This window comes from Leuresthes tenuis, unplaced genomic scaffold, assembly GCF_036924035.1.
Source record: "Leuresthes tenuis unplaced genomic scaffold, fLeuTen1.0.hap1 SCAF_3, whole genome shotgun sequence".
NCBI classification, from domain to species: domain Eukaryota; kingdom Metazoa; phylum Chordata; class Actinopteri; order Atheriniformes; family Atherinopsidae; genus Leuresthes; species Leuresthes tenuis.
Window position 1 is genome coordinate 6,035,482 of NW_027325357.1, and position 24,696 is coordinate 6,060,177.

General features: G+C 40.5%; 2 protein-coding genes across 2 annotated transcripts in view; both read left to right on the forward strand.

Moving 5' to 3' along the window:
- dennd6aa (DENN/MADD domain containing 6Aa) overlaps positions 1-24,696 on the forward strand; it is a 271,486-nt gene that overhangs the window by 61,229 nt on the left and 185,561 nt on the right. The gene's annotated exons all lie outside the window — the stretch shown is intronic.
- cand2 (cullin-associated and neddylation-dissociated 2 (putative)) lies at positions 532-19,742 on the forward strand. Its single transcript, XM_072381542.1, has 24 exons — positions 532-711; positions 1,591-1,734; positions 2,044-2,198; positions 2,634-2,757; positions 2,911-2,968; positions 3,412-3,610; positions 4,546-4,651; positions 4,872-5,014; positions 5,368-5,678; positions 5,850-5,991; positions 6,278-6,396; positions 6,829-6,984; positions 9,867-10,088; positions 10,173-10,379; positions 11,509-11,696; positions 13,754-13,919; positions 14,334-14,477; positions 15,013-15,152; positions 15,447-15,622; positions 16,369-16,464; positions 17,880-18,049; positions 18,129-18,293; positions 18,675-18,782; positions 18,931-19,742. The coding sequence occupies exons 1-24, from the start codon at positions 644-646 to the stop codon at positions 19,159-19,161; spliced, it is 3,738 nt and encodes a 1,245-aa protein (XP_072237643.1). The 5' UTR covers positions 532-643; the 3' UTR covers positions 19,162-19,742.

The following is a 24,696-nucleotide window of genomic DNA, read 5'->3' on the forward strand; positions in this document are numbered from 1 at the left end:
ACACTATTTCGGTGCAATAAATATATTTTAAGCCCATTACACACATCATCGATAGTAAAAACCTATGGTGGTTTTCTAATTTCACAAAGAGATTTTTTTAAATTCAATTTTCGATTTCAAGCTACATTAAATAGTAAGCAATGCGTTTTCTTTTGAGAAAAATCGTTTTTCATAAGAATGCCAGTATTCTCTGTTCTCAGTTTCAGGTTTTATTCTATTTTAATAGTATGTTCTTTTTATTGCATGGCCTTTTTGACTTGTTTCACTTGAATTTTTAAATTTGAATAAAATTAAATTAATCAGTTTTTTTGACACAGGATGATGAAGATAGTTCATGTAGAGCTAGCTACTGATGTATTCAATGTTTACATTTATTAACGATTAAAATATCGTGTTTTACTACAAGCAGTGACTCAGCTGTGATACCCCGTCTGTCCACACGGGGGCGGTATAAACCTTGAACACTATCCCAACGTCTATTTTTATCCGAACCCACCGAGTGTCGGGTTCCAGCGGCCGTTAGTTCCACTCTCTGCCCACCAGTCACGCCATGTTGTCAGGGTGAATCTGTTGCCCCAGTTTCCTTACTTTACCGCAGATTTTTAAGTTTGCTCGCGTCGGTGTCAGCTGTCAAAGTACGACGATGTCGAGTGTGTCCTACCACATCTCCAACTTGTTGGAGAAAATGACATCCACTGACAAAGATTTCAGGTACAGTAAGAAACAGTTGAGCAGCTGTGACAGTGAGACGACACATTTCAGTCTAACTCATGTAACGCGTGCGGCATCTAATTACACTTTGGTCCCTTCATTTCTGTCTTCTGATTTTTAAGACTTTTCTGGGAGCAGACAATAACACTGAAAGCCTGCCTTTAGTAGAAATATAACCACATAGATTGTTTTCGTTTTCATTTATTTGTTCACTTTATATATTGGTTGGAAAATGTGTAGAAATAGTGTGAAAACACAGTGTTATTACTTTCCACTTTTCAACAAACAGCCCAAAACCCAAATGAATTCAGCTTACTATCATAAACAAATTATTGAAAGTATGTGAACCCTTTAAATCTTTAATATTTCTGCACAAATATGGCCAAAAGCATCACTGTGATTTATATATGGGTCCTAATATTAGGTGAGAAATAAATAACCCAGTTGAAACAATGGGACAGATGCCGAACAGAGGATCTGGTGTGATGCCCTTTGCATTTAAACTTTACTGTTAACTCTTGATGAGTCCTGCGCATTAACTTGAATAATTTTAAACTTTTAAAAGTTTTTCAGCACAGTTTGTGACTATGTGAATCTTAAACCTGTGTTTAAATCTTAGTTTAAATCACAGATTAAGATGAAATCTTAATCTTAAAATCTTAAACCTGTGTTCTGACGAGAACAGATAGTTGGTGGCTTATTTTGTTTAAAACACATTAATCAGTTATCATGTCCCTGCGCTGTTCTGAGTAAGTCTGGTCCTTTCTTTTTTTAATTGCCAGATTCGTGTTCAGTTTTTTTCTTCATGTTTAATGAAATATTTGTTTCAGCTGTGAGTATTTTTCCTTATCCCAGTCTTTGTTGCGTGTGTGTGTCCAGGTTTATGGCCACGAATGACCTGATGTTGGAGCTGCAGAAGGACAGCATTAAACTGGACGAGGACAGCGAGAGGAAAGTTGTTGCCATGCTGCTCAAACTGCTGGAGGACAAGAACGGAGAAGTGCAGAACCTGGCGGTGAAATGGTAAAACGTAACAAATACCCTCATTCATTAGTTTCTCGTCTTATTTTCTGCAGTTTGTACAGGATGGAGGGCGACTCTGCCTCTATACAACCGTACATTGGAGCATCATTCAGACCTAGATGTATTACCTCATATTAAAACTTTATCTTGAATATTTTCTATGCTTTTTAAACCAAAGAGAAAAATAAATAGTCAACTATTGTACGTGTTTTTTCCTTTTCAATCAGTTTGGATGCGATTTGTGAAATACATTCCCATTTGTTGCTGCCATAGAATGAAGTAAATTGCTGGTATGTTTGATGTGTTTAGCCTTGCCCCTCTGGTGAGTAAGGTGAAGGAGCCCCAGGTGGAGGCGATGGTGGACACTCTGTGTTCAAACATGACGTCAGACAAAGAGCAGCTGAGGGACATTTCCAGCATGGGCCTGAAGGCTGTGATCGCGGAGCTGCCGCTGTCTTCGTCAGGTGAGGGCCACTGTTGCCTCAGCTGTCTCCTTATGCCAGAGAAGGCGACCGACGGCATTCAGATGTGTTGATCCTATGTCGAAAGCATTTTGTAATGTGAAAAAGAGATTTTCCAGGAATTACTCTGAAGTTCATGATGAGACGATAGACTTTTTCACCAATAATACAAACCAATAAACTCGTTATAATATCTTTCTCCTTCACTATGACTGCACAGCTTCTCCTCCACTTTGGCCTTTTCACCTTTTACGTTATCGCACTTTAAGTCCTGATAGTCTTGTAGGTTTTAAGAGTAGATGTAGTGAACTCTGAGTATTTCTGACAGCAGCCAGAACAGGTGCAACAATTGTTCATGTACAAACAACATCTTTTGTTTGGGGTTTGTGAGTGATGTTTCTTTTTAAATCTTCCTCTGGGCTCAACATGCTTTGACAGGTTTGACTCTGACAGCCAGTGTATGTAAGAAGATAACCTCCCAGCTGATTGGTGCTTTGGGAAAACAAGAAGACGTGTCTGTTCAGTTAGAGGCCCTGGACATCCTGTCGGACATGTTGGGAAGGTAAATACGTTCTGCCCTAATCCACACAGGAAGGTCTCAGTCAAAGACGTGACTTCAGATCTACTCCTGTAAAGATTTGTGAACTAATCTTTGACAGGTGGGATGCCGTGTTATGTCGGACAAATGATTGTAGTGTTTTTGTGTTCCCTGCAGGCTTAGTGGCGCACTGGTCAGTTTCCACAGCTCTCTACTCTCCAGCCTGCTGCCTCAGGTAAGAAACATTTATCCAGATAAAGTACAACTGGAGAGTGACAAATGCAGTAACGTTCCAGTGGTGTGTTCTTCACCGCTGTGGTTCTTCACCGCTGTGGTTCTTCACCGCTGTGGTTCTTCACCACTGTGCTTTGTTGCCAGCATGACAACAAAGAGTTGGTGAGTTGGAATAGAAGGGGAATAAATCTCAGATAAGCTGCAGATATTAAAAAGGCATTCGGTTGCAGTTAGTTTGGTAAGAGGTGGAGAGTGGGAATGGTTTGGACATTTCAACTTGGGGAATGAAAGCAGCAGCTGGTAAATCTGTGATGTGGGAATGTAAGGACACGTAAATAATAACCTTTTGGAACTGTGTCCTGTTTGCAGTTCTTTTTCTCTCTACTGAATTTCTGATCATAGCTTCATTTGTCCGATATCTCTTTCACCTGCATGCTCCATCAGCTGACGAGCCCCAGAATGGCGGTCCGCAAGCGCTCCATCTTGGCTCTCGGCCACCTGGTGCCCTGCTGTAGCCACGCCCTCTTCTCACAGCTAACCGAACACCTGTTGACAGAGTTGTCAAAAGGCCCGCCAGCATCAATGACGAGGACGTACATCCAGTGCTTAGCAACTGTCAGTCGGCAGGGCGGCCATCGAGTTGGTGAGATCTGCTGCTGAATTCGCAGTGGATTTAATATCAGATGAGAAAAATATCCTACAGTTTGGGTGAAGATTTACTTTGTAACACTGATGGCTGTTATGTGTCTGGATGAGCCTGGTTGGACTGTAATGTCAGGATCTACATTCACATCCTCTTTAGCATCGATTTTCCATCCAATGTCATCATGGCAACCATTACCATTACAGCTGCTTTCTGCCAATAGTGTAATCTCATGTAGGCTCACAGGCGCCTGTAAAGGCAGTGAATCCAGATGAGAAAATCCAGCAATGCAGAGCAGAGTGAGGAAGAAGCAAAACTTGGCTTTGCAAGCAGAATTCAGACATACAAACACTCACAGCGACAATGATCTGAGAATGGAAACCTGACATATGCTGTGATATTAAAAGTAAAAGTAAAAGTAAAACAGTAATATTGTGTCAGTAATACACAGTGACAAAGTCTCTTATTCTTTATGCAGATTAGGACTTTCAGTCAAACTTTTCACAGTTATTCTTACAGGCTCCTCCCACCTTCTATTTTAGTGTAATTCAGTTGCCCAAGAAATAAGACAAACTGTCTGTAGATAGTTTGTAGTTATTGTGGTTAAATTTGGTCACAGTAATTCTGCAGAAGAAATCTTACATCAGGCCTGAGTGTGATTAACACAAGACGGGTATGTGTCGATACGTAACTGAAACCTGGGCTGGAAAAAACTAAACAGAATGCACAGGACGTAAAGTTCTTACTAAATAAAACAGGAAATGAGGTAGATAAACATAAAAAGGGACCTTTTACAAACAATAGAGTACGAGAAAACCACTAAGAACAACCAAAACCAAACTTTAGACTAAGATACAACAGTAAAACCAGAGATCATGCCTTATTTCTTAATCTTAATTGTAGTTTTTCTTCCTTGTCCTTTGTTTGTGCTGTAGGCGAGCATTTAGAGAAACTGATCCCGATGGTGGTGAAATTCACCAGTGTGGAGGATGATGAGCTCAGAGAGTATTGTTTCCAGGCCTTTGAAGCCTTTATACGCAGGTGGGCACACTGACAGACACAGACAGATTGTCTCCATCACCTCAGAAATATTCATTTCCATAACCATAGCTACAACCTCTGCTGGTCTGACCCCAACGAGCCTAAAGCTAACTCTGCCCTAACTATAAGTTATAAGTACAGAAGAATTTAAAGATTTATCTTATGCTGACTTCACATTGAGACATCATGTCCCCACCACGCCCTTTACACCGTTTGACAGGTGTCCAAAGGAGATGTCCCCTCATGTTGCTTCAGTGACTCAGCTCTGCCTTAAGTTCATGACCTTTGACCCAAACTACAACTACGATGGCAGTGAGGAGGAGGACGAGCACAGCATGGACATAGAGGACGGACTTGATGAAGGTTTGTGAGAACTGCCTGTCCAACAGACAAACTGACATTCAGCAGGAAGATGCTAAAGTGAAAGCAAATACATTTCTGTGAATGTGCTTTTAAGATTCAGGTGAGTTTTCAGGTCAAACAAAGGATGTTTTTGTCTCTGCTCTCCCCTTGAAAAAGAGTTTGTTGTTAGATTAAATTTCTGCTGAGTCTGAGAAAAAGAAGTCTTCGCGTAAAACCAGCTGCTCGGTTGGGTTTTGTTGGTATAGAATGAGCAAATGATTGCAGTCATGAGCCTCATATGAACTCCATATGTATGTTATATGTCTCCGGTACGACGTAACTGCTGTTGCATCTCATGTCACGACTCCATCCAGAATCAGACGACGAATACAGCGATGATGATGATATGAGCTGGAAGGTGCGGCGCTCTGCCATTAAGTGTCTGGAGGCTTTGATCAGCACACGCAGAGACCTCCTTCTCTCCTTCTACTCCTCCATCTGTCCCGCTCTGCTGACCCGATTCAAAGAGCGAGAGGAGAATGTGAGGGCCGACGTCTTCGCTGCTTTTTCAGCACTGCTGAGACAAACTCACACGGGTTCAGGTCACCACGGCCTCATCATGGCCGGTGCAGACTCAGGGGTGAGCAGGGAGGAGGAGCCAGCAGTTTCCCTGCTGAAAAAACAGGTACTGAATCAGGTTATCACTTGGTCTGACAAGGCTTACAAAAAAGATGTGATCACTAAACAGGGTTTTGCAAAATCTTCACACTTTATGAAAGAAAAACTTCTATTTCATACAGCACGATACATTATTCTTGGAGGTAAACTGCGTAAATGTGTGTGTGTCTGCTTCCAGATTCCAGTGATCGTGAAGGCTCTCCACAGACAGTTGAAGGAGAAGAGCATTAAATCTCGGCAGGGCTGCTTCTGTCTTCTCACTGAGCTCGCTCACACTGTTCCTGGAGCCCTGGAAGAGCACATCCCTGCTCTGATACCTGGTATATGCACGCAGGCACACACAGAAACCCTAAACTTTTACTAACTTCACGTTAATGTGCTCCCTCCTGCGGTCTAAAACTCCAGTTGTTCCTCACAAATACAGACAAGTACACTCACATTACATTGTGCAACTTCTCTTCTTGTGCTGTCTCTTCTTCTCCATAAAAACCCACAAACATCTATTTGTCTTTTCCCACAGCTGCTTCATTTTCTCTTTTCCCTGCTTTTCTCCTTCTCCATCTTTTTTTCTTTCTTTTGCTCCTCTTCCATCCCTCCACCCTCCAGGAATCATCTTCTCCTTGACAGACAAGTCCACCTCCTCCACCATAAGGATCGATGCTCTCTCCTTCTTCCACGTCCTTCTCCTCTCCCACCCGCCGCAAGCCTTTCAGCCACACATGCAGGTCCTTCAAACCACCTTTAATGCTTTGTTTTTAAATGTTTGCTCAGTTATAATGTTTAAAACTACGATTTGAAGACGAAAATAAGCTGTGCAGTCAAACATTTTATTCCAGTCGTCTCATTCTTTTACATTTGAATGATAAATTGTTACCAGGACATCTGAGTGGACAATTTTGAGTGGAGAAGGACAAAAACAGATATCATAGCTTCCTACGAAACTGAAGCAGTGAGCTCTGATCCTCCCTTTACAAGCTGCAGGGGATTCAGCAGTTTAACATTTTGATAAAAAAAGGAAGGCTTTATCCCAATGATATCGTAGATATTCTGCTCTGTTAGGAGTACAAACGCAGAGTACTCTGTGTACTGTTGAAAAAAAAGAGCTTTGGCTGATTTTGTAATACTTCTATTTGCCGTCTCTGCTGTGGTCCCTGCAGGTGCTGCTGCCTGCGGTCTTGGCGTGTGTTGAGGACACTTTCTATAAGATCACCTCGGAGGCTCTGCTGGTCACCCAGCAGCTGGTCAAAGTGATGAGGCCACAGGGACAGACAGCCACAGCTGGAGGATTTGACCCCAAACCTTTCGTCAAGGAGGTACGAGGGCTCACAGCTGTTTTCTCTGATCTGTGGGGTTCTAATTTGATTATGCTCTGAATCCTCCTGGCAGTTTTTCATTTTTCAGTGATCACCAAGTGGCTCTGAAGCTGGAGGTGCACCCTCCTGGGAGAGTGTAATTTACTGATTTATAAAAGGAAAATACGGTAACAAGAGTTTGATGAAGCCACTGAGATGATTTCAATCACAAATGTTGTAATTCTGTTTTTGAGTTGTATTTACTTTGGAAAGACAACAGAGGAAGGATTTATGTTTTACGACTGACAGTTTTAGACACTTTTTAGGCACAGAAATGAAAGCTTACAGTTTTAATCTGGTGGTTTTGTCATGAAAAAAATTATGGATTGTAAATGAAGACAAATCTCCTACGGAGCCAAACAAAGAATATGAACCAGGAGGACATCAGATAGTTTCCTGCTGAATTGAAGTTTCAAAACACAATATTTTAAACCTGAAGAGAGTAGCAAACAGAGCAGAATAATTTCACTCTTTGTATTTCCTGCTCATAAACTCTCTGTCATGAGAGTGCATACACAAACACACTCCTTTCAGAGGGAGCCGAGCTCTAGCTTTCTTTCATCAAATGCAACTGTCACAATCCATAGAGAAAATGAGGAGGATCCAAATGCAGGTCAAAGTGTGCTGGAGTCAGTCCATGAAGGCAAACGAAAGATCTTAATGACGAAATGGGCCAACGGAACAAAAGGCACTGCTAGAATAGGAAAACCAACAGAGGCCATGAACGAACAGAAATCCAGAGGCAAAGCTGACCAGGACCAGATGGAATGATAAATAGAGCAACCAGGTGGTGAATAAAGAACAGATCAGGAAGAACATGTTGGTCATTTGATGTAAACACCACCTGTTTACATGAATGCGCACATATTCAGAGTCGAAAACCTGGCATGACCTAAAGAGCTGATTTAGCATCGTAGTACCACTTATTGAGTCCACTGTTAGGGTTAGACACCCTGGATATGTTGAACCTGCTTTGTATATTAGGTCTCCGGTGTGAGAAGGCCAGGAGTTCTGCTAACTCAAGAGAACAAAGCTCTACAAAATAAGACGGGTATTAACATAACACAAGAACAGAAAGAGGGCAAAACCTGACTGAACACTTAACAGATATAAAATATGGCAATGAGCATAAGAAAACCCAGATAAACAGAAGTGAACTGGATGGTTAACAGGATAAGACATCACAAACCAAAAGAGAAACCTGAACAAACAAAAACAGACCATGACGGCGTCTTAATCGGTTAAAAAGACTCCTGCAAAGAGAAAGAGACAATTGTGTCCCGGCTGGCCTGTCAGAGAGATTTATGAGCTGCTTGAAAGCATCTTGACTGTTTTTGTGTGAGTTGCTGCAGCTCAAGCACGACACACAGCAGTTACCAAAGGACGTATATTATCCGTTTATTGAAAAAAACAATTTATGTGTGGCTGTTCTTGTGTGGTTAGGCTTAGAATTAGGGTTTGAAGGATCCAAATACTGGATGAAACAGCCAGAAGGCAGCTGGATGAAGAAATGAAACCTAGCTGAGGCAGAAAACACGGCAGGATTGCTCTGGCAGAACAATAAACGATGAAAACCAAGGAGTATATATGCTAGGAGGGGAGAGTAGATAAGTGGATGCAGGTAAGAAATAAACAGGAAATGGATGGTAACATTATGACCTGGATACATGCTAAAGGTAACCTAAAAATACCCCAAAATCCAAACACAAGAACACGGAAACACAAAAAGATTGAAATCAAGTAGATTAGACAAAGATAAGGCTCTTCCAGAATAAAACAACTGAACAGATTAGGTCAAATCAAAACTAAATGTTGTGAATGACGGTCGCTAAGACGTTGGCAGAATTTGGTCAATTTTATTGTTGGGGAATCAAGACTTCAATTATAAGCAAGAATGCTCCTCAACTCTCTTTTAGATGTATATTTACATCTGATGTGTGGTTCCAGGGCTGCAAAAAAGCCGGTTTTGCTTCAGTGAAATTGTGTAAAATTAATAAATTGAGTCTTCAGTAACAATACCAGGAGATTTGGTGATTTATCTGCCAAGAACTACAAAATTACTTGAAAAATCATGATTAATTGCCAAGAAGTTCAGCCTTGAATATGAAGGCACCTGTATGATAATCTAAGATAAATTTGGGAATGTGACTTTAATTTAAACACAAAAAGCAGGTGATTAAATGTGGTCAGTTAGAGTTGCAGAAAGCAGTGTTATGCAGTACAAAAATACCATCCGTCCTTCCGTCTGTCCGTCCATCCATCCATCCATCCATCCATCCGTCCGTCCGTCCGTCCGTCCGTCCGTCCGTCCGTCCATCCATCCATCCATCCATCCATCCATCCATCCGTCCGTCCGTCCATCCATCCATCCGTCCAGCTCGAGCCCATCCCAGCTGGTGCCGGGTGGGAGCCGGGGTACCCCCTGGACAGGTCACAAAAAGACCAACATAAGCAAGCAGATGCTTTTGTTCACATAAAGCAGGGTTGCTCTTTTGTGTTCCCTTCTTTGATGGACTGTAAATAATCACATATATTGGAGATTGCTTGTATAAAACATCTGCCAGAACCTTCTCAATGTTACTTAGTAGGAGTCCGATCCCTGCTACCTCCAGAACATCCGATTAGAAATTTAGACTTATTCTGGCAGGCTTTACTGCCCTTTCATTGACTGTTCGCCACAATGGAAGAGTCTGTTTTTGTTTACATTGTTTTATGCTGTATTTAATCTATAATTTGTTCCTGTTTTTGTCCCTTCACTTATTTTTCTTGGCTTAGCCATTGTTTGGGCCCAGATGTGTTTTATTTTGTCACCTGTTCTTCATAAAATGTTGTTTCCCCCCAAGGTGTTTTCAGCAACAATGAAGAGGCTCAAAGCAACAGACATTGACCAGGAAGTGAAGGAGAGGGCTATTTCCTGCATGGGGCACATGGTGTGTCATCTTGGCGACCACCTCGGGGCAGAGCTGCAGGGAGTCTTGGCGATCTTTCTGGAGAGATTAAAAAATGAGATAACAAGGCTCACAGCGGTTAGGACCATCACCCTCGTCTCTGCTTCCCCATTCAAGGTTCAGTATGACCTTTTTTCATAAACAGCGCCCTTTTTATTTGACTTTTTAAAAAGCATAGAAATAACCGCCCTCCTTCTCCAGATTGACTTGTCATCCATCCTGCCAGAGACGTTGTCTGTTTTGGGATCTTTCTTGCGGAAGAACCAGCGGGCCTTGAAGCTCGGCACGCTGGCGTGTCTCACTTCACTGGTCACCCATCACGCTGCCAGCATCAAGCCCGCAGCTCTGGAGCCCATGCTGAGTGAGCTTCCCCCTCTGGTGGATGAAAGCGACATGCATGTATCTCAGGTACAGACACACATTATTCATGCTGCTCACAACTTGTGCAGTTTAACATCAGGAGGATAAATAATGCCAAAAGGGGATTCTTGGTACTTTAAAGTGCTCAGACAGTCGTAGAAAATAGTTGGAAAATGTTTGTATGCGTGCATTTGACAGCGAGATACAGACTTTTGGCAAGGAAGAGTTTTATATACATTTAGTAGGTCATGATCATGACTCCACACATTTATCAAAACAAATGTTTGAGGCTATTTCCTTAAGTGATATTATTTGTTTTCATCCTATGTTTAGTGCCACCTCAACCAAAACACATCAGCCTCTCTATGTAATTCTATAGGAATACTACAGAATATGTAATAATAGTCATGAAGCCATTCCAGTCTCCAGTGGGAGCTCAGAGAGGTTAGATAGACGTCAATGTAGTGTCTGAGGGGTGAGCTGTACGCCGCACATTTCCTGGAGACTGTGAACAGTCGGCTCGAGCCTCTCCATCAGGGTAGAGCGTGTAGGACGCAGGATACGAGACACAAACTACGTTATGGTGATGACTGTGCTGTTAACGGCACGTCGAGAATAACAGATAGGACTGTTTTTGTGTTGGTATCGTGATCACATGTATTTTAACATATCTACAATAGCAACTATCTAGAGAAAACAACATACGGATTCTTACTAGCATGCACACTTGCTTGCTGTAAATGCTCCAATAAATTTGCTGGGTGAGGTGACCTGTGCACGAAGTCAGGGACAAATGATACGGAACATCTCTGTTTTCAGTCCTGCAGTGCCTGTATGAAATGGCTTCAGAGAGGAGGAAGCTTACAGTTGATTCATATTCATAATGTTGCTGCAGCTATGCTTATTCTCATTAAAACTTTAAAGTATTAGAGCTGATACAAATTCATTTTTAAGCCTTTCTAGCATTATAAATAACAGTATGTCATATATTGAATTTAAAGCCAGGGTGGGCGATATATATTTTCTTTTCCATGAGTGGGTAAAAACTGTACCAGTTGAGTTTTTAAGTATTCTGCTAACAGACAGATGAGTCCGCTTTCAACAACACAAAGTTCTGAACCAATATATGTTTTATCGATGTTGTGGTAAACTTTAGACATTGTGTGACTCTGTTTAGGTATCCATCACCCTGCTGACGTGTTTGGCCAAAGCCTGCCCCTCCTCTCTGGCTAAAATCAGCTCATCTGTGCTGCCAGGAGTCTTCAGACTCATTCATTCACCACTGCTGCAGGGTGGCGCGCTGGTCGCCATACTGGACTTCCTTCAGGCAATGGTACAATCCAAGGCCACTAACTTGGGTTATAGGTAAGATGGCATGTGACAGTGAGCACATATGGGTCCATGTTGGAGAAAAGAAGGGAATTCTGGTGGGAAAGCTGTTCAGGGTTGATAACTTCTAATGGTTTGTTTGTAATACTTTTGTTGACCCACAAAGGTTTTAAATAGCTGATAATGATCACGTAGTTTAATGGGTGACTTTTTGCCAGCACTTTAAAAATAAAATGATCTAAAATGTCAGTGTTTCCCTCAGGCCAGTAAACAGCTGCTATTTCGTCATGTGACATAAATCCTTCCAAAACCCACAATGTTGAAGTCACTTAAGGTGATTAAACGCCATTATATTTCATTACAGAATATAAAACATTACAGTGAAACTTGATCAGAGCTCCCCCCCTGCGTCACCAATCCAGATTATATCATGTCTGGAGTGTGTTAACATCAGTCTGAGTCACTTCTGAGTCAGGTCTGCATTACATTGCAACACTGATATTGAAGTGATTGCAGTTTTCAAGGGGAACTCCACAAATTCTATAGATAAAGATCAGTTCACTAATCACAGGCAGTAATACTAAGTCGAGAAAAATATGTAATGTCTTCTGCGGCTCTGCAGGAGATTTGAGCTTGAGTCAGGTCTTTCGATGCCAACCAAGAGAGAATGAAGCCAAACCAAAACAGACCAGACAGCATGTTATGTTCAGACTCCTCGGGTGGCAGGAAAGCTGATCCATTCGCCTCTGTTTGTGGAAACAAAGGAAAAAGTCCAAATTCAAACACAACCCCACGTGGACTTATCAAGTGTATCAGCAGGGAAAGTTCAAGGAAAACAGATTTGTCTGTGTGTGAACAGATTAACCATCCAGAGATGATACACTACAGCTTGTATGGTAAACATGTAGCTGAAATCAACATTTTGGCAGTATTTTATGTATAAAGTAGGGCCGGGACTTTAACATGTTAATTAAGATGAATTAATTACGCAAAATGATTACGCATTTTAATCCCTCTTATTTTTGCACCGAGGGCGATGCTTCTCACTGGATGAGTTTCAGGCATACCGATTATACTGGAGCACCAACTAACGATCATGACTTCAGACAACAACAAACCACAGTGAACAATAGTCAAACATGAGCGAAGAAGCTGATGAGACCGCTTTGGTTGGCTCCGTGGACGGGAAATTTTTGTTTAAAAAACAGACGGCTGGGATGGTCGGTAGCGTAGTCGTGGGTTGTGCAGGCGCCCCGTGTAAAGAGGCTACAGTCCTCGCGGCTGTCGGCCCCGGTTTGAATCCTGCTTCGGACGGCCTTTTACTGCGTATCATTCCCCCTTTCTCTGCTTTCTGTCTCTTTTTATCTGTCCTGTCCATTAAAAGGTATAAGAAAATAAAAATAATAAACTGACGGATGGATGGAAGCGTCGATAAGAGCACGGTTGGTTAAGTACCACTTTGCAAAAAATAAACAATGTTTTGTTGCTTAAGCTTATGCATTCAGTCATTATTCAATGGAGTTCTACAATCCATGTGAAAAAAATGCTTATATTTATATGTGATTAAAATGCGATTAATTTCGATTAATTAATTACAAAGACTCTAATTAATTAGATACATTTTTTTTAATTGAGTCCCGGCCCTAGTATAAAGCAAAACTTCAAGAGATATTTAAGTGAATGGCTTTATGCCTTTCAGTCTAGGTGAGTCTAGTAAAAGGTGATTTAGTTAGATTCTATCTTGTATGAGCTCTGAACACAGAGTGCCATCATTGTTAAAGTCTTCATCAGACGTAACTGGTCTGAGTTTGTTATTGCCCCCAAATATTACCCTGAAGAAACTGTGACTTTTTTGTATAGTTACCACATGGATTTGGGTATTATCACCTGAATTTGTATCTGTTTGTGCATACGTGTTGGTAATGTTTTGTTTTTTTAACCTGATTATTGAATATGAATGTAAATGAGCAAGTTTGCTGTAATCCAGCTTGTTTAGATCACATATGATTTAACTGATGTCCATCAACCTATGAGATTCAAATTGATGAAGCAATTGAATAAATAAAACAAATGACTATTCCTCTCTTCTCCAGTCAGTTGCTCAAGTCTCTCACAGAGCCTTTTCAGAGCTCTAAGTCCTCTGCGGACAGCAGCATCCTCCACAGGCAGTCCTATCACTCTGTCGCTCGCTGTGTGGCCGCTCTGTCTTCAGCTTCTCCCAAAGACACGCCCGGCACTGTGTCCAGCCTCATACAACAGGTGTGCGACTGCATCTTTCTCTCTGATGCTCTACTCTAGGTCTGTTTCGATGCATTTTACATACACACTCTGCATATTGAGTTAAACTCTGAGTCTTTTCAGTCTTTTTTATTATTTATTATTCACTTTATATTTTCATTTTTAACTATTTCAAATATTATTGTGCACAGTTATAGACACACAGCAGTGCTGAATGAATCATTTTATCCATATAGCCAAAGATTGGAGGCAGTTTTGAAATGTGGCTGAGGGTTCATTTACTTCAGTCATGATGGAGTTTCTCCTCTTTAGCAGTGACAGTATGGATCCGAGTATTTTGGTCCATCGGCTGATATGGTTTTGGTGAAAAATAGTGAGTGATGTCGAAGTAAGCTGTGCTCCAGTGTTATTGAACCTCTTTTCTCATCCCCTCAGGTGAAGAATCCTGGCTCTCCAGAGTCATCTCGTGTCCTGGCTCTGTTGTGTCTGGGGGAGGTGGGGAGGAGCGGCGGCAGTCTGGGAGCGAGTAAGGAGGTGCAGGGAGTGATCTTGGAGGCCTTCTCCTCCACCAGTGAAGAGGTAAGACATTGTGCATAGTTCCACGGCTGCAAATTGATATTACTTGTGTGAATTTATATCAATATAATGGACTAGTGGTGTAGTTTAAAGGAGTAGTTTACCAATTTACTGCTGCAGAACGGAGACGATTTTAAATGTCAGTTGGTTCTTTTTTTATGGATAAATTAAAGTGTGTTTTGATAATACATTGGGATTATTTGTGGTAAATATATTTTAACATGAGATTTGCAGCAGTTGATAATGTAGCCCTCTGTCATTAATTATATTGTGTTAGTCAAAGCTAAAGAAAAAACCTTTTAATCTAAGCCTTTTTCTTGTTGCTTTGTATGTTACAATGTCTCATATGAATAAAAGAGGGATAAGACATGTGTCATTCATTAGCAAACAAACAACCTCATCAAAAACTAATTAAGGGGTCTATGTAAATCTAATGATGTGAGAAGAGGAGTGTTGTCTGCTTTTTGCTGTATGAAAACTGAGTGAAACCTTAGATTTTGTGAATGCTGGTGATAAAGTATCTTGCTTGTGTTTCCAGGTGAAGACGGCAGCCTCCTGCGCCTTGGGCAGCATGGCGGTCGGGAGCCTGAAGGAGTACCTGCCCTTCCTGTTGAAAGAGATTTCAGCACAGCCGCGGAGACAATACCTGCTCCTACACTCCCTCAAAGAAGTCATCAGGTGAGTGTTCATACATTTACAGAACATGTTTAACTCAACATCCGCTCTTTGGATAATCTTTTTTTAAATATCTTTTGAATGAACCAACACAGCTCTCCGTTCTTTAGTGACCAAACCTGTAAATTGACAACTTTGTGTACATCATTATGTCCCGTTTAGGTTTTTTTTTAACCAATCACAGAATAATTGAGGGGAAAAAAGTTTAATTCAGTCATCTTTGCATTTCCCTTTAAAGTCAGACTCAAACTCGCATTTCCTCCCTTTGATGAATCCCTTTTTTCTCTCCCTGTTCAGCGCCTGTCCAGCTTCTAGTCTCACGTCCCATGTGGAGTCTATCTGGGCTTTGCTCTTCCAACACTGTGAGAGTCAGGAGGAAGGAACCAGGAACCTGGTGGCTGAGTGTTTGGGAAAGCTGACTTTAGTCAACCCTGCACAACTTCTGCCCAGACTGAGACAACAAATCAAAGCTGGTAGGAGGGCTGTGGAGTTGAATTTCATTCTTTTATGAACATCTCATACAGAGCTGTGCAGTTTCAAAGCAACTTTACATTTGAGATTCTCTTTTTTCAGCTGATTGAATATTGAGACTTTTAAAAACACAATTTATTCAGAAACAAGTCCGAGGAACCAAATATGATAAAAATACAAAAAACTCTTCAGGAAGCAAAGGAGTAAATAATGTATGAGTGGATGAGTATAAATGATTTTGTCTTTATATAGCGTCTCTGAGCAAGATGATATGAAGATACAGTATTTGTCTTATCAGTATCTAAGCTTAAGGATCAAGACGGGTCAGTCTGTCAGTTCATCTGAGCAACAGTTTGAACCAGAATGAAATTGCTCCACAACATAATGGTCAACAGGCTGTATCCTTTGGTGTAAATAAGGCCTCAGCAGGTTTCAAACCATTTTAGAGTAATCTTTAATAGGAAGTAGCACCATCATTTCCTTTTTACATTGTTGTCTGTGTAGCTTCCACAGCAACAGACACCTCCATGACAAGTTATGTTGAACATTCTTGACACAGTATTACACCATAAAGGCTCTTATCACTATAAACAACACTCTACTCAGCTCTATTGTATTTAGGTTCAGATGTGAGGGATATGTCGCAGGAAACTGAGTAAATCACTTTAAAATGATCTTCATGACGCTTATGTAAACCATCCCAAACTGGAAACATTCTTAATTCAGTACTCCACTTGCCTCCTCGCAGGTTCTCCTCTGGCTCGCAGCACAGTAGTGACAGCTATCAAGTTCACTATTGTTGACCATCCGGCTCCCATCGATTCACTGTTGAAAGACTGCATTGGTAAGTCATAAACCAAAAAACACAAGCCACAAAGGAATTCCTCATTTGAAAATACTAAATTTTAGGGCCGGGACTCGATTAAAATAATTGATCTAATTAATCAGAGGCATTGTAATTAATTAATCGAAATTAATCGCATTTTAATCGCATATAAATATTTGAACTGAGAACAGTGAGAAGCAGTTTTTTTCACATGGATTTTAGTATACCATTGAATAATGACTGAATACATAACCAACCGTGCTCTTATCGAGCGTCCATCTATCCTCTGTTTTTTTATGTTATTTTAATGGACAGGACAGATAAAAAGGCACAGAAAGCAGAGAGAGGGGGAATGACGCAGTAAAAAAGTTTGTGTTTTCTGAAGTCATGAACATTAGTTGGTGCTCCATTTTTTTATTTTTGCATAATTATGTTATGTTATTTTATGTTTATGTATTTAGCAGACGCTTTTATCCAAAGCGACTTACAAATGGAGATATAACAAGCTATAAAAAGCTAACAATAAACTACATAGAAGGAACCCACTAGTCCGACTCTGTCAGAGGTGACAGAGTAGAGATAGGGTGCAGGCATAGAAGGGAGTGCAGAAAGATAAAGTGCAGAGATAGGTGAAAGGTAAGTGCTAGAATAGGAGATGCTCTCTGAAGAGCTGGGTTTTCAAGAGTTTCTTGAAGATAGACAGGGACGCCCCTGTTCTGGTAGTCCTCGGTAGGTCATTCCACCATCGTGGGAAGTAATTAATTAATCTTGATTAATGCGTTAAAGTCCCAGCCCTACTAAATATATATAATATTTCAAAATCTGCACTTAAAATCACATTGAAACAGATGTTAAGGCATCTTAGCCTTTACATTCACTGGTTATTTTATTAGGAACAGCATGTTAACAGCATCAATTTCATGCATTTTATGTTGTAAAGCTCACTTTGAGATCCAGATTCTGAAGCAGGGCTCAGACCGGCTGTGGCACTCAAACCGTGACCACTGACAAAAAGCAGGTTGCTCTTTGATTTCATGCTGCTGATTCAGGAAAAAAAACTATGTTCAGCCTCAACAGGAAGAGACTCATCAGACTTCATCAGATTTTCACTTCTTCTACTGTTCATTTGTGGTGAAGCTGTCTTTGCTTCAAACTTGCGGTCCTCTAACCCGCTACCTCTCACTGCAGATGTGTTGCAAGTCTGAGCTGATTTTGTGCTCTCTGAGTGGTCCTTTTTTTCTCTTAGTTTCTCTGTGTTAAAACAGAGCTGCCTTCGATTTGCTTTTTCTTTTCTTCATTCTGAGAACATTTTTGGAGGCCCACATAACACTTTGAAAACCTCTGATCTGAAGGACAGAACTTGTTTATCTTTGTTTGGATCGAATTTTACACAAACACTTCTCTAAAGCTGTGATTTTATCTGTGTGTGACAGGAGACTTCCTGAAAACTCTACAGGATAACGACATCAATGTGCGTCGTGTCGCCTTGGTGATGTTCAACTCTGCAGCTCATAATAAACCATCTCTGATCCGCGGTCTCTTGGGAAAGGTGCTGCCTCACCTCTACAAGGAGACCCAGATCAGGAAGGACCTCATCAGAGAGGTGAGTTCACTGGCCGAGAAACTGCGGGTGTTTATGTGTTTTCTCTGTGCAGACATACTGTTTTATTTGTGCACTGCAGGTGGAGATGGGTCCATTCAAACACACTGTGGACGATGGTTTGGATGTACGTAAAGCAGCGTTTGAGTGTATGTACACTCTACTGGACAGCTGCCTGGAGGGGCTGGACGTCCTGCAGTTCCTGGATCATGTAGAGGAAGGACTCAAAGACCACTATGATATCAGAGTGAGCAGAAATGATTTGCATAGTGACATCATATCTGAGTCGTTTCTCTTGATCAGTAGGAAACTTCGGCTCAGATTGCTTTCTTTAATGGTCAGTTCTCACAATAAAAAAGTCAAGTCAGTTTTTTCATGAACAACCAACCGTGTTCGAAAATACTTCAGCTTCACAGCCAGCGTCTGCATTTCGATTTGACAGAGTTTAGACAGAAAGACAGAAAACTCTCAGGTTTCAGAAAGTGCTTCAGTGTTAAGACACTGCAGCCTCACAGAGGTTTCTGACTATAGAAACCACAGCGCATACGCAGTTGCTCCTGCAACCTACAAGTGTCCCATTAATTAGTTTTCCTTGTGTCTCACATGCGTTTTTGTTTGTGACTTGCAGATGTTGACCTTCTTGATGCTGGCCAGACTGGTGTCTTTGTGTCCTGCTGCTGTTCTTCAAAGACTGGACAGACTAGTGGAGCCACTTAAAGCGACCTGTACCACAAAAGTAAACTCAAACTCAGACACAAAGTCTTATTGATAAATAGTAAAATGATTGATTTATTGAACTATATTTATTGAGAAAGTTAACATTAGCAAGTTATGACTACTCAGTGCACTGAAACAAAGTCTCCATCACCTCTCGCTGTCCGTAGGTGAAGGCCGGCTCCGTGAAGCAGGAGTTTGAGAAGCAGGAGGAGCTGCGGCGCTCGGCCATGCGAGCTGTCGCTGCCCTGCTGGCTGTGCCGGAGGTGGAGAGGAGCCCCAGTATGGCCGACTTCGCCAACCAGATCAGATCCAACGCCGACATGGCGTCCATCTACCAGAGCATCCAGGGAGGGGAGGGAGGCAGTGTAGGACCCACAGAGAGCATGGATATGAGCTAAACACAGGCTCACAGGAGAATATTATGTTTTTTTATAGATGGTTTGAATAGCATAGTTAAAGTGATCTGTGTTTTAAAGAAGCATAAACGCTGGGTGTTTTTGGTACTGTGTGAACTTCCTCTGTGTCAAAACATGTTTTATTATAACCAGGCAAAATGGGTTGAATGACAAAAAAGTTAATATTCCTTCATCTTGTAATGTTTGCAGACAGAACGGGATTACATTTAGTTCACATGAAAAAAAGTACAAGCAGCATTGGAGGTGTTACAAATTGTCTGATGGATGGCTCGTTACACAGGTTTCACAACACTTTGAGTTTAAACTCTCTCTTACCGAACTGTTACAAAAGCAGCACAACCCCACCACAGGCATCTTCATATTGTAGTCAACAGGAAATACAGTGGCTGAGTTTTAACAGGTTATTAGCAGAGAGGAAAACCACAGGCTGAACAAAAGCCTTCAGCAACGGGAAAGTGACTCGCTGATCTGAGTGAAGAGAGGCTGCGTTTATTCTTTGTGATATTGATGCCAACTTGACATAAAATGTTCAATCTGTTGATTAAAAATAACTTAAATCATAATACTTTTGTTTAATCTGAGTAACTGGAGTTCTCACATGTCAAAAGTGTCTCCTCATAACTGATCTCTTCATTTAAAATGCAAAGCAGTGAAATATTACCAATTTTTCTTCTTATAATAATTAAAGTTAAGGAGATAACATGTATGGCTCATATGGAAGAAAGAGGAATGGTTTGTTATAAATGTAAAATACTTCATAACATATACACAGCCTCATAAATAAGGTATAAAAAGCATGATATCTGCATGAGAAACTGACTGAACACTGATAAAACAGTAAACAGCATTCCACGCTAAAATTTATAGCCCTCATTACACAGGAAACTACAACAACAGATTTAGAAATGCGAGGAATCGGAAGATAAAAGAAAAAAAAGTCTAGTCCTTGAGTGGCCTTGGATTGGTTCAAGAGAACTGTGTGCTAGTACTGTTAAAACCGTTAAAACCATAAAAGAAGCTCAGCAAAAGATGCGACCAAGTTCAATTCTGATGAGAGATTGAGAAGTGTAGAAAAGACAAGGGATGAGGATATCTATTTGTGAAGGAGCTCGGTAGGAATAAGTATTCTCAAGAGATATGAAGACGATATTTGAAAGTGGTTACAAATGGTAGTTTTATTTGTAAGCATTGAGTTCATATCAGGATATTTAAGTCAAAGTCTGTCCACAGACGGACGAATAAACATCTGCCAGACCACTTTAACCTCCTGTAGATGCTGCCACAGCACTGCAACGCTTTCACATCTGGCCACAAAGACGTACAGACAGGCAAACATATACAGCTGATGTGGTATTGTTTGGTGGACAAACAATTTAACAATAAACATCTGTGATGTGTCTCTTGATGAACCACACATCTAATCAGCTTGGTGTGATTTCCTGGATTTGGGTTGGATTTTACTATAAACATTGAAAAGCAATGACCTCTGGTTAAGAAGCTGGGGCTTCTTGACTGTTGAGTTTAGAGATTAATTACTTAAGTCTGGATGGATTCTATCCATTCTTAGTTACACACTTCCACTTTTTGGGGGCTTCATAAGCTTTTGTTCATGTCTGACAATCTGAATGAAGCAAATCAAATCATCCACAGCAACTTTAACTTCTCAATTAATTTCCCACAAGGCAGAAATGTGACAAATAACAGTCTCTGAAACCAGTAATCAGGCAGCAGATTAAATAGATAGAAAAAAGACATTTTGTTGGTTTTCGATGCAGAAATCATCAGAGAAACAATTCAGCTGCAACGCTCAAGTTCCTCTTGTAGGGTTTTGGTTAAGTGTGTACAGCAGTGTTTCCTGAGATTTATTTTAGGCTACCTACCAGTGATCCGCCCACCCACATCCTCCATTTTTGTTTGAATGGCATAGTGTCTTGGTAGGTAGTTACAATGTTCCAACCCATTTCTCCCTCTATAGACCTACTGCTGACCCTCTACAGCAGGGATGTCGACATCCAGTCCTCGAGAGCTCCTGTCCTCCAGTTCTGAATCTGAATCAGATGTCTTGAAGCAGGGAAATGTCTAAAACCTGCAGGACGGCGGCCCTCAAGGACCGACTTTGGACATCCCTGCCCTATAGCACCACTAGTTGTATTTTGTCTGAGTATTCTTTATACTGCAACACTAAAGTAAATATCAAACTTGTCACTCCATAATTAAAAGATACAAACATGGCATGTCTAAAATCCCCTCTTTGAATTCAAGACTGGTGATTAGCATGATTCATGTTGATCCATTTTTGAAAATAAAAAAACTGAGGTCAGAGTAAAGGGGAATGAAAGGTAAACCATGCCGTGAGGGTTGATAAAAAGCTCATCTTCACATAGATAAAATTATTACTGAGTCCAGCCATGTCTGGAAGGTCAGTATTTGATTGCACGCATGGTTGAAGTCAAGAGTTTTCTCACAGTAGCATTATGTTAACCTTTGAGACTTTAAATTAAACTCACCGTTCACTTATAAACCCAATAAAAACCCAATCTCATCAAATAATACATCAAAATAATATTTTTTATTAAATGTAGAGAATCCATTCAAGTGGTAAACACTGCTACATATTTGCCTCATGCTGCAAAGAGATCTATAAATATGATAGATAACCTTGTCTCATTCCAGGGTCATTTAACCGAGACACTTCTAAGTCATACTCTGCAAACGTGTTTTTGTTTGACCACAGTTCACTCAGCTTATAAACACAACAGATGAGTCACACAGACACACGTATGTGAGAGACGGGTAACAGACAGAGATCAGATAAATAGCAGGAGTGACTCTGACATCGAACTTTAATGAAACATCTGCACATGAATAACACGAGGTTGCAGAATGAGGAATAGTGTGCAGTTTGTGGATAAAGGCTAAAGTACAGAACCATTAAAACATAAATGCTAAAAAAAAGCATAAAATTACAAAAATGCACGAACAAAAGCAAAAATGAAGCTTGAGAAAGTCCGAAGCACAAATTCAAAGAAACTCATGATTAAGCAAATCCGTGATAAAAATCCTGGTCCACGTTAAACTTTTAATGTCCGCCTCTGCAAATATGACTAACTAACATGTCTATGGTAAGTTTTTGTGTGCCCCAGTACACCACCTATGTCCACCTACACCGACTTTAAGGCAAATTTAGATGCACAGTGAGGAATCAGTTACGTTCAAATCTAGCAGTTAGCAGTTAGCACAGTTCATTCAACATTTGCACATTTTGCAGTGATACTGGTGGACAAACAATACAATAACAACATTTTCTACATAAAACATTCAAAAATCAAACACAGTTCAATCAGTATCTGTGACACGCTGAATTTGTGGAAAACATTGGTCTTGATCACATATCACTGAGGCTGTCTTATTGAGCTTTGTATGCCATTACAATCAAGGGACTCATCATCGTCATAATCAGTCTGGTGTGGTTTGATCAGTGAGTAGAGAGGTATTTCCATAGGTGTGGTTGAATGACAGGTCGGTTGGACTTGGTAGCATTTCACGGTAGAATATTGGCAGGAGGGGGAGGTCGGTTTAAAGATCAGGGCACCTCCTTCAGGCCTGTTAGCTGTTCTGCTTTCAAAGTTGATGGTAGAGTAATGCAGTGGGGAGGGGTTGTCTGTGGGAATACTGGCACTGGTGTCAATGTTATTTATCGAACTTTCTGAGCCTGGTATCTGGAGGGCCTCCTGTATCTCCTCATAGATATGATTCTTTCAGGAAAATAAGAAAAATACAGTTTGTGTTTAATTCTAACAGGATAAACTATCTATATCAACTTTTATCACTGTACAGTGTAGATTAATTAAACGACAGGCAGGTTAATGGTTGAAAACATTTCAGATTTTAGTTCTAAGTATGTAAATGTCCTTCAGTGAAATCATACCCCGACACACAGGACATTTATTGACATTTCAACACTAACCTCTGTGGGATTCTGCTCTGCTGCTCTGTTTCTTGTGCTTTTTAAAGGGAAAAACCCTGACACAAATCAGAGGTAGGGAACAAAAATTAGATTAGACATCAGGACAGAGAATTTATTTATTTTGCTACTCTTCATCAAATGCCTTCTTTGTCTACCTAATTCACGAAATCTTTATCTATCTATGTAAAGCTTCCTTTATCTTTATGAACCTGCAGCAATTTCCCAGAAATTTACAGAGATGATCCTGCCAAGTTACTGCTCACGTCATATGTAATGTGTGACGTGGCCATTTTAGATGTTATCAGGAAAAGGTGTGAACTTGGTTCTATGTATAAACTATGCATGCATGCTTCATGAAGAACAAACAAATGATGCACAGTCTTACGGTTGCAGATCAGGATCGAAACTATGATGAACAGCAGTAGTACCAGTACAGCTACACTGATGATCAGGGCTATGAATGCCTCAAAGCCAAGATGCACTAAACACAGAAAATATTCATGTTAGAACGACAGTATAATCAATCCTGTCCAAACTGAAGAAGTAAAAGGAAGTTTGAACGCTTAAATAGTAGAATTGTAACTGAAATTTAGACGTATGAAATGTATTATCTTACCAAATGGACTCTCAGATGATGTGGACACTGAAAGCAAACAAGAAAAAAAGCTCAGTTCAGATTAGTTTAATTTATATCGCACCAGATTCAAGATCAATTACATATGAACTGTTTAATTCAGATCAATAGAATCAAATGTTCTCCTTCTCTCTTGAATCCTCACTTTTGCAGTCCCCCTCTCTATTCCACAGCTGCTATAACAAAAATATAAAGACTGTAACAGTTCTTCTTTAAAGAAATTTAAAGAAAAAGTCCAAGTCTAATTTCCTGTTGTCACATCTCCAGAGCGTACTTCTCTCAAGGTGCAGGAAATGAAAACAACATAAATAGCAACAGCCACAGACGCACTTATGGCATCACATTTGTTAAGTTGGTTTCACAAAAAGGGGGTAGACGTCTGTGGGTAATTCCACGAAGAAGAAAATGAACTGCTCTAAGTTGGCATTATATATAGCATGTGTGAGAAAACTGAATCATTTACATCTCCGGCAATGTTGCTGGCGTGCTCTGAAACTGAGATTATGTGTGTGAGTGTGTGTCTTAGTTTGTTAAAGTTTGTCAAACCATTATTATTAGTCTTGTAAGTTGTGGACTTAAATGAAATTAATTGCTAGAGTGAAATATTTAGTTGAGTTTTTATTTAAATCTAATTAATTTTGTCTTTTAACCCAGTAAAACCACTGCAAACAGGAAAAGAAAATGTCAGCATTGTGTATAAGCACACCACATCTTCCTGTCCTTTTAATAGCAAACCACTTCCTCTTATTTTCTGCCTTTCATGACCTAGAAATGCATCTACTTTTTCACCAACAGTCTGTGGGAGTTGGTTGCTGCTATCTCCAATAGTCAGCTTGGATATCTTAAACTCAAACAGTGAAGATGGCCTGTATTTTCAGCCTTAAGCCGTCTTTAAAGATGTCTTTCAGTTACACCC

Bases quoted from the DNA above. Each gene is read 5' to 3' on its own strand.
- cand2 (XM_072381542.1), top strand. From the start codon at position 644: ATGTCGAGTGTGTCCTACCACATCTCCAACTTGTTGGAGAAAATGACA. The intron at 712-1,590 runs GTACAGTAAGAA...GTGTGTGTCCAG, and splicing joins TCCACTGACAAAGATTTCAG to GTTTATGGCCACGAATGACC. The intron at 18,050-18,128 runs GTGAGTTCACTG...TGTGCACTGCAG, and splicing joins GGAAGGACCTCATCAGAGAG to GTGGAGATGGGTCCATTCAA.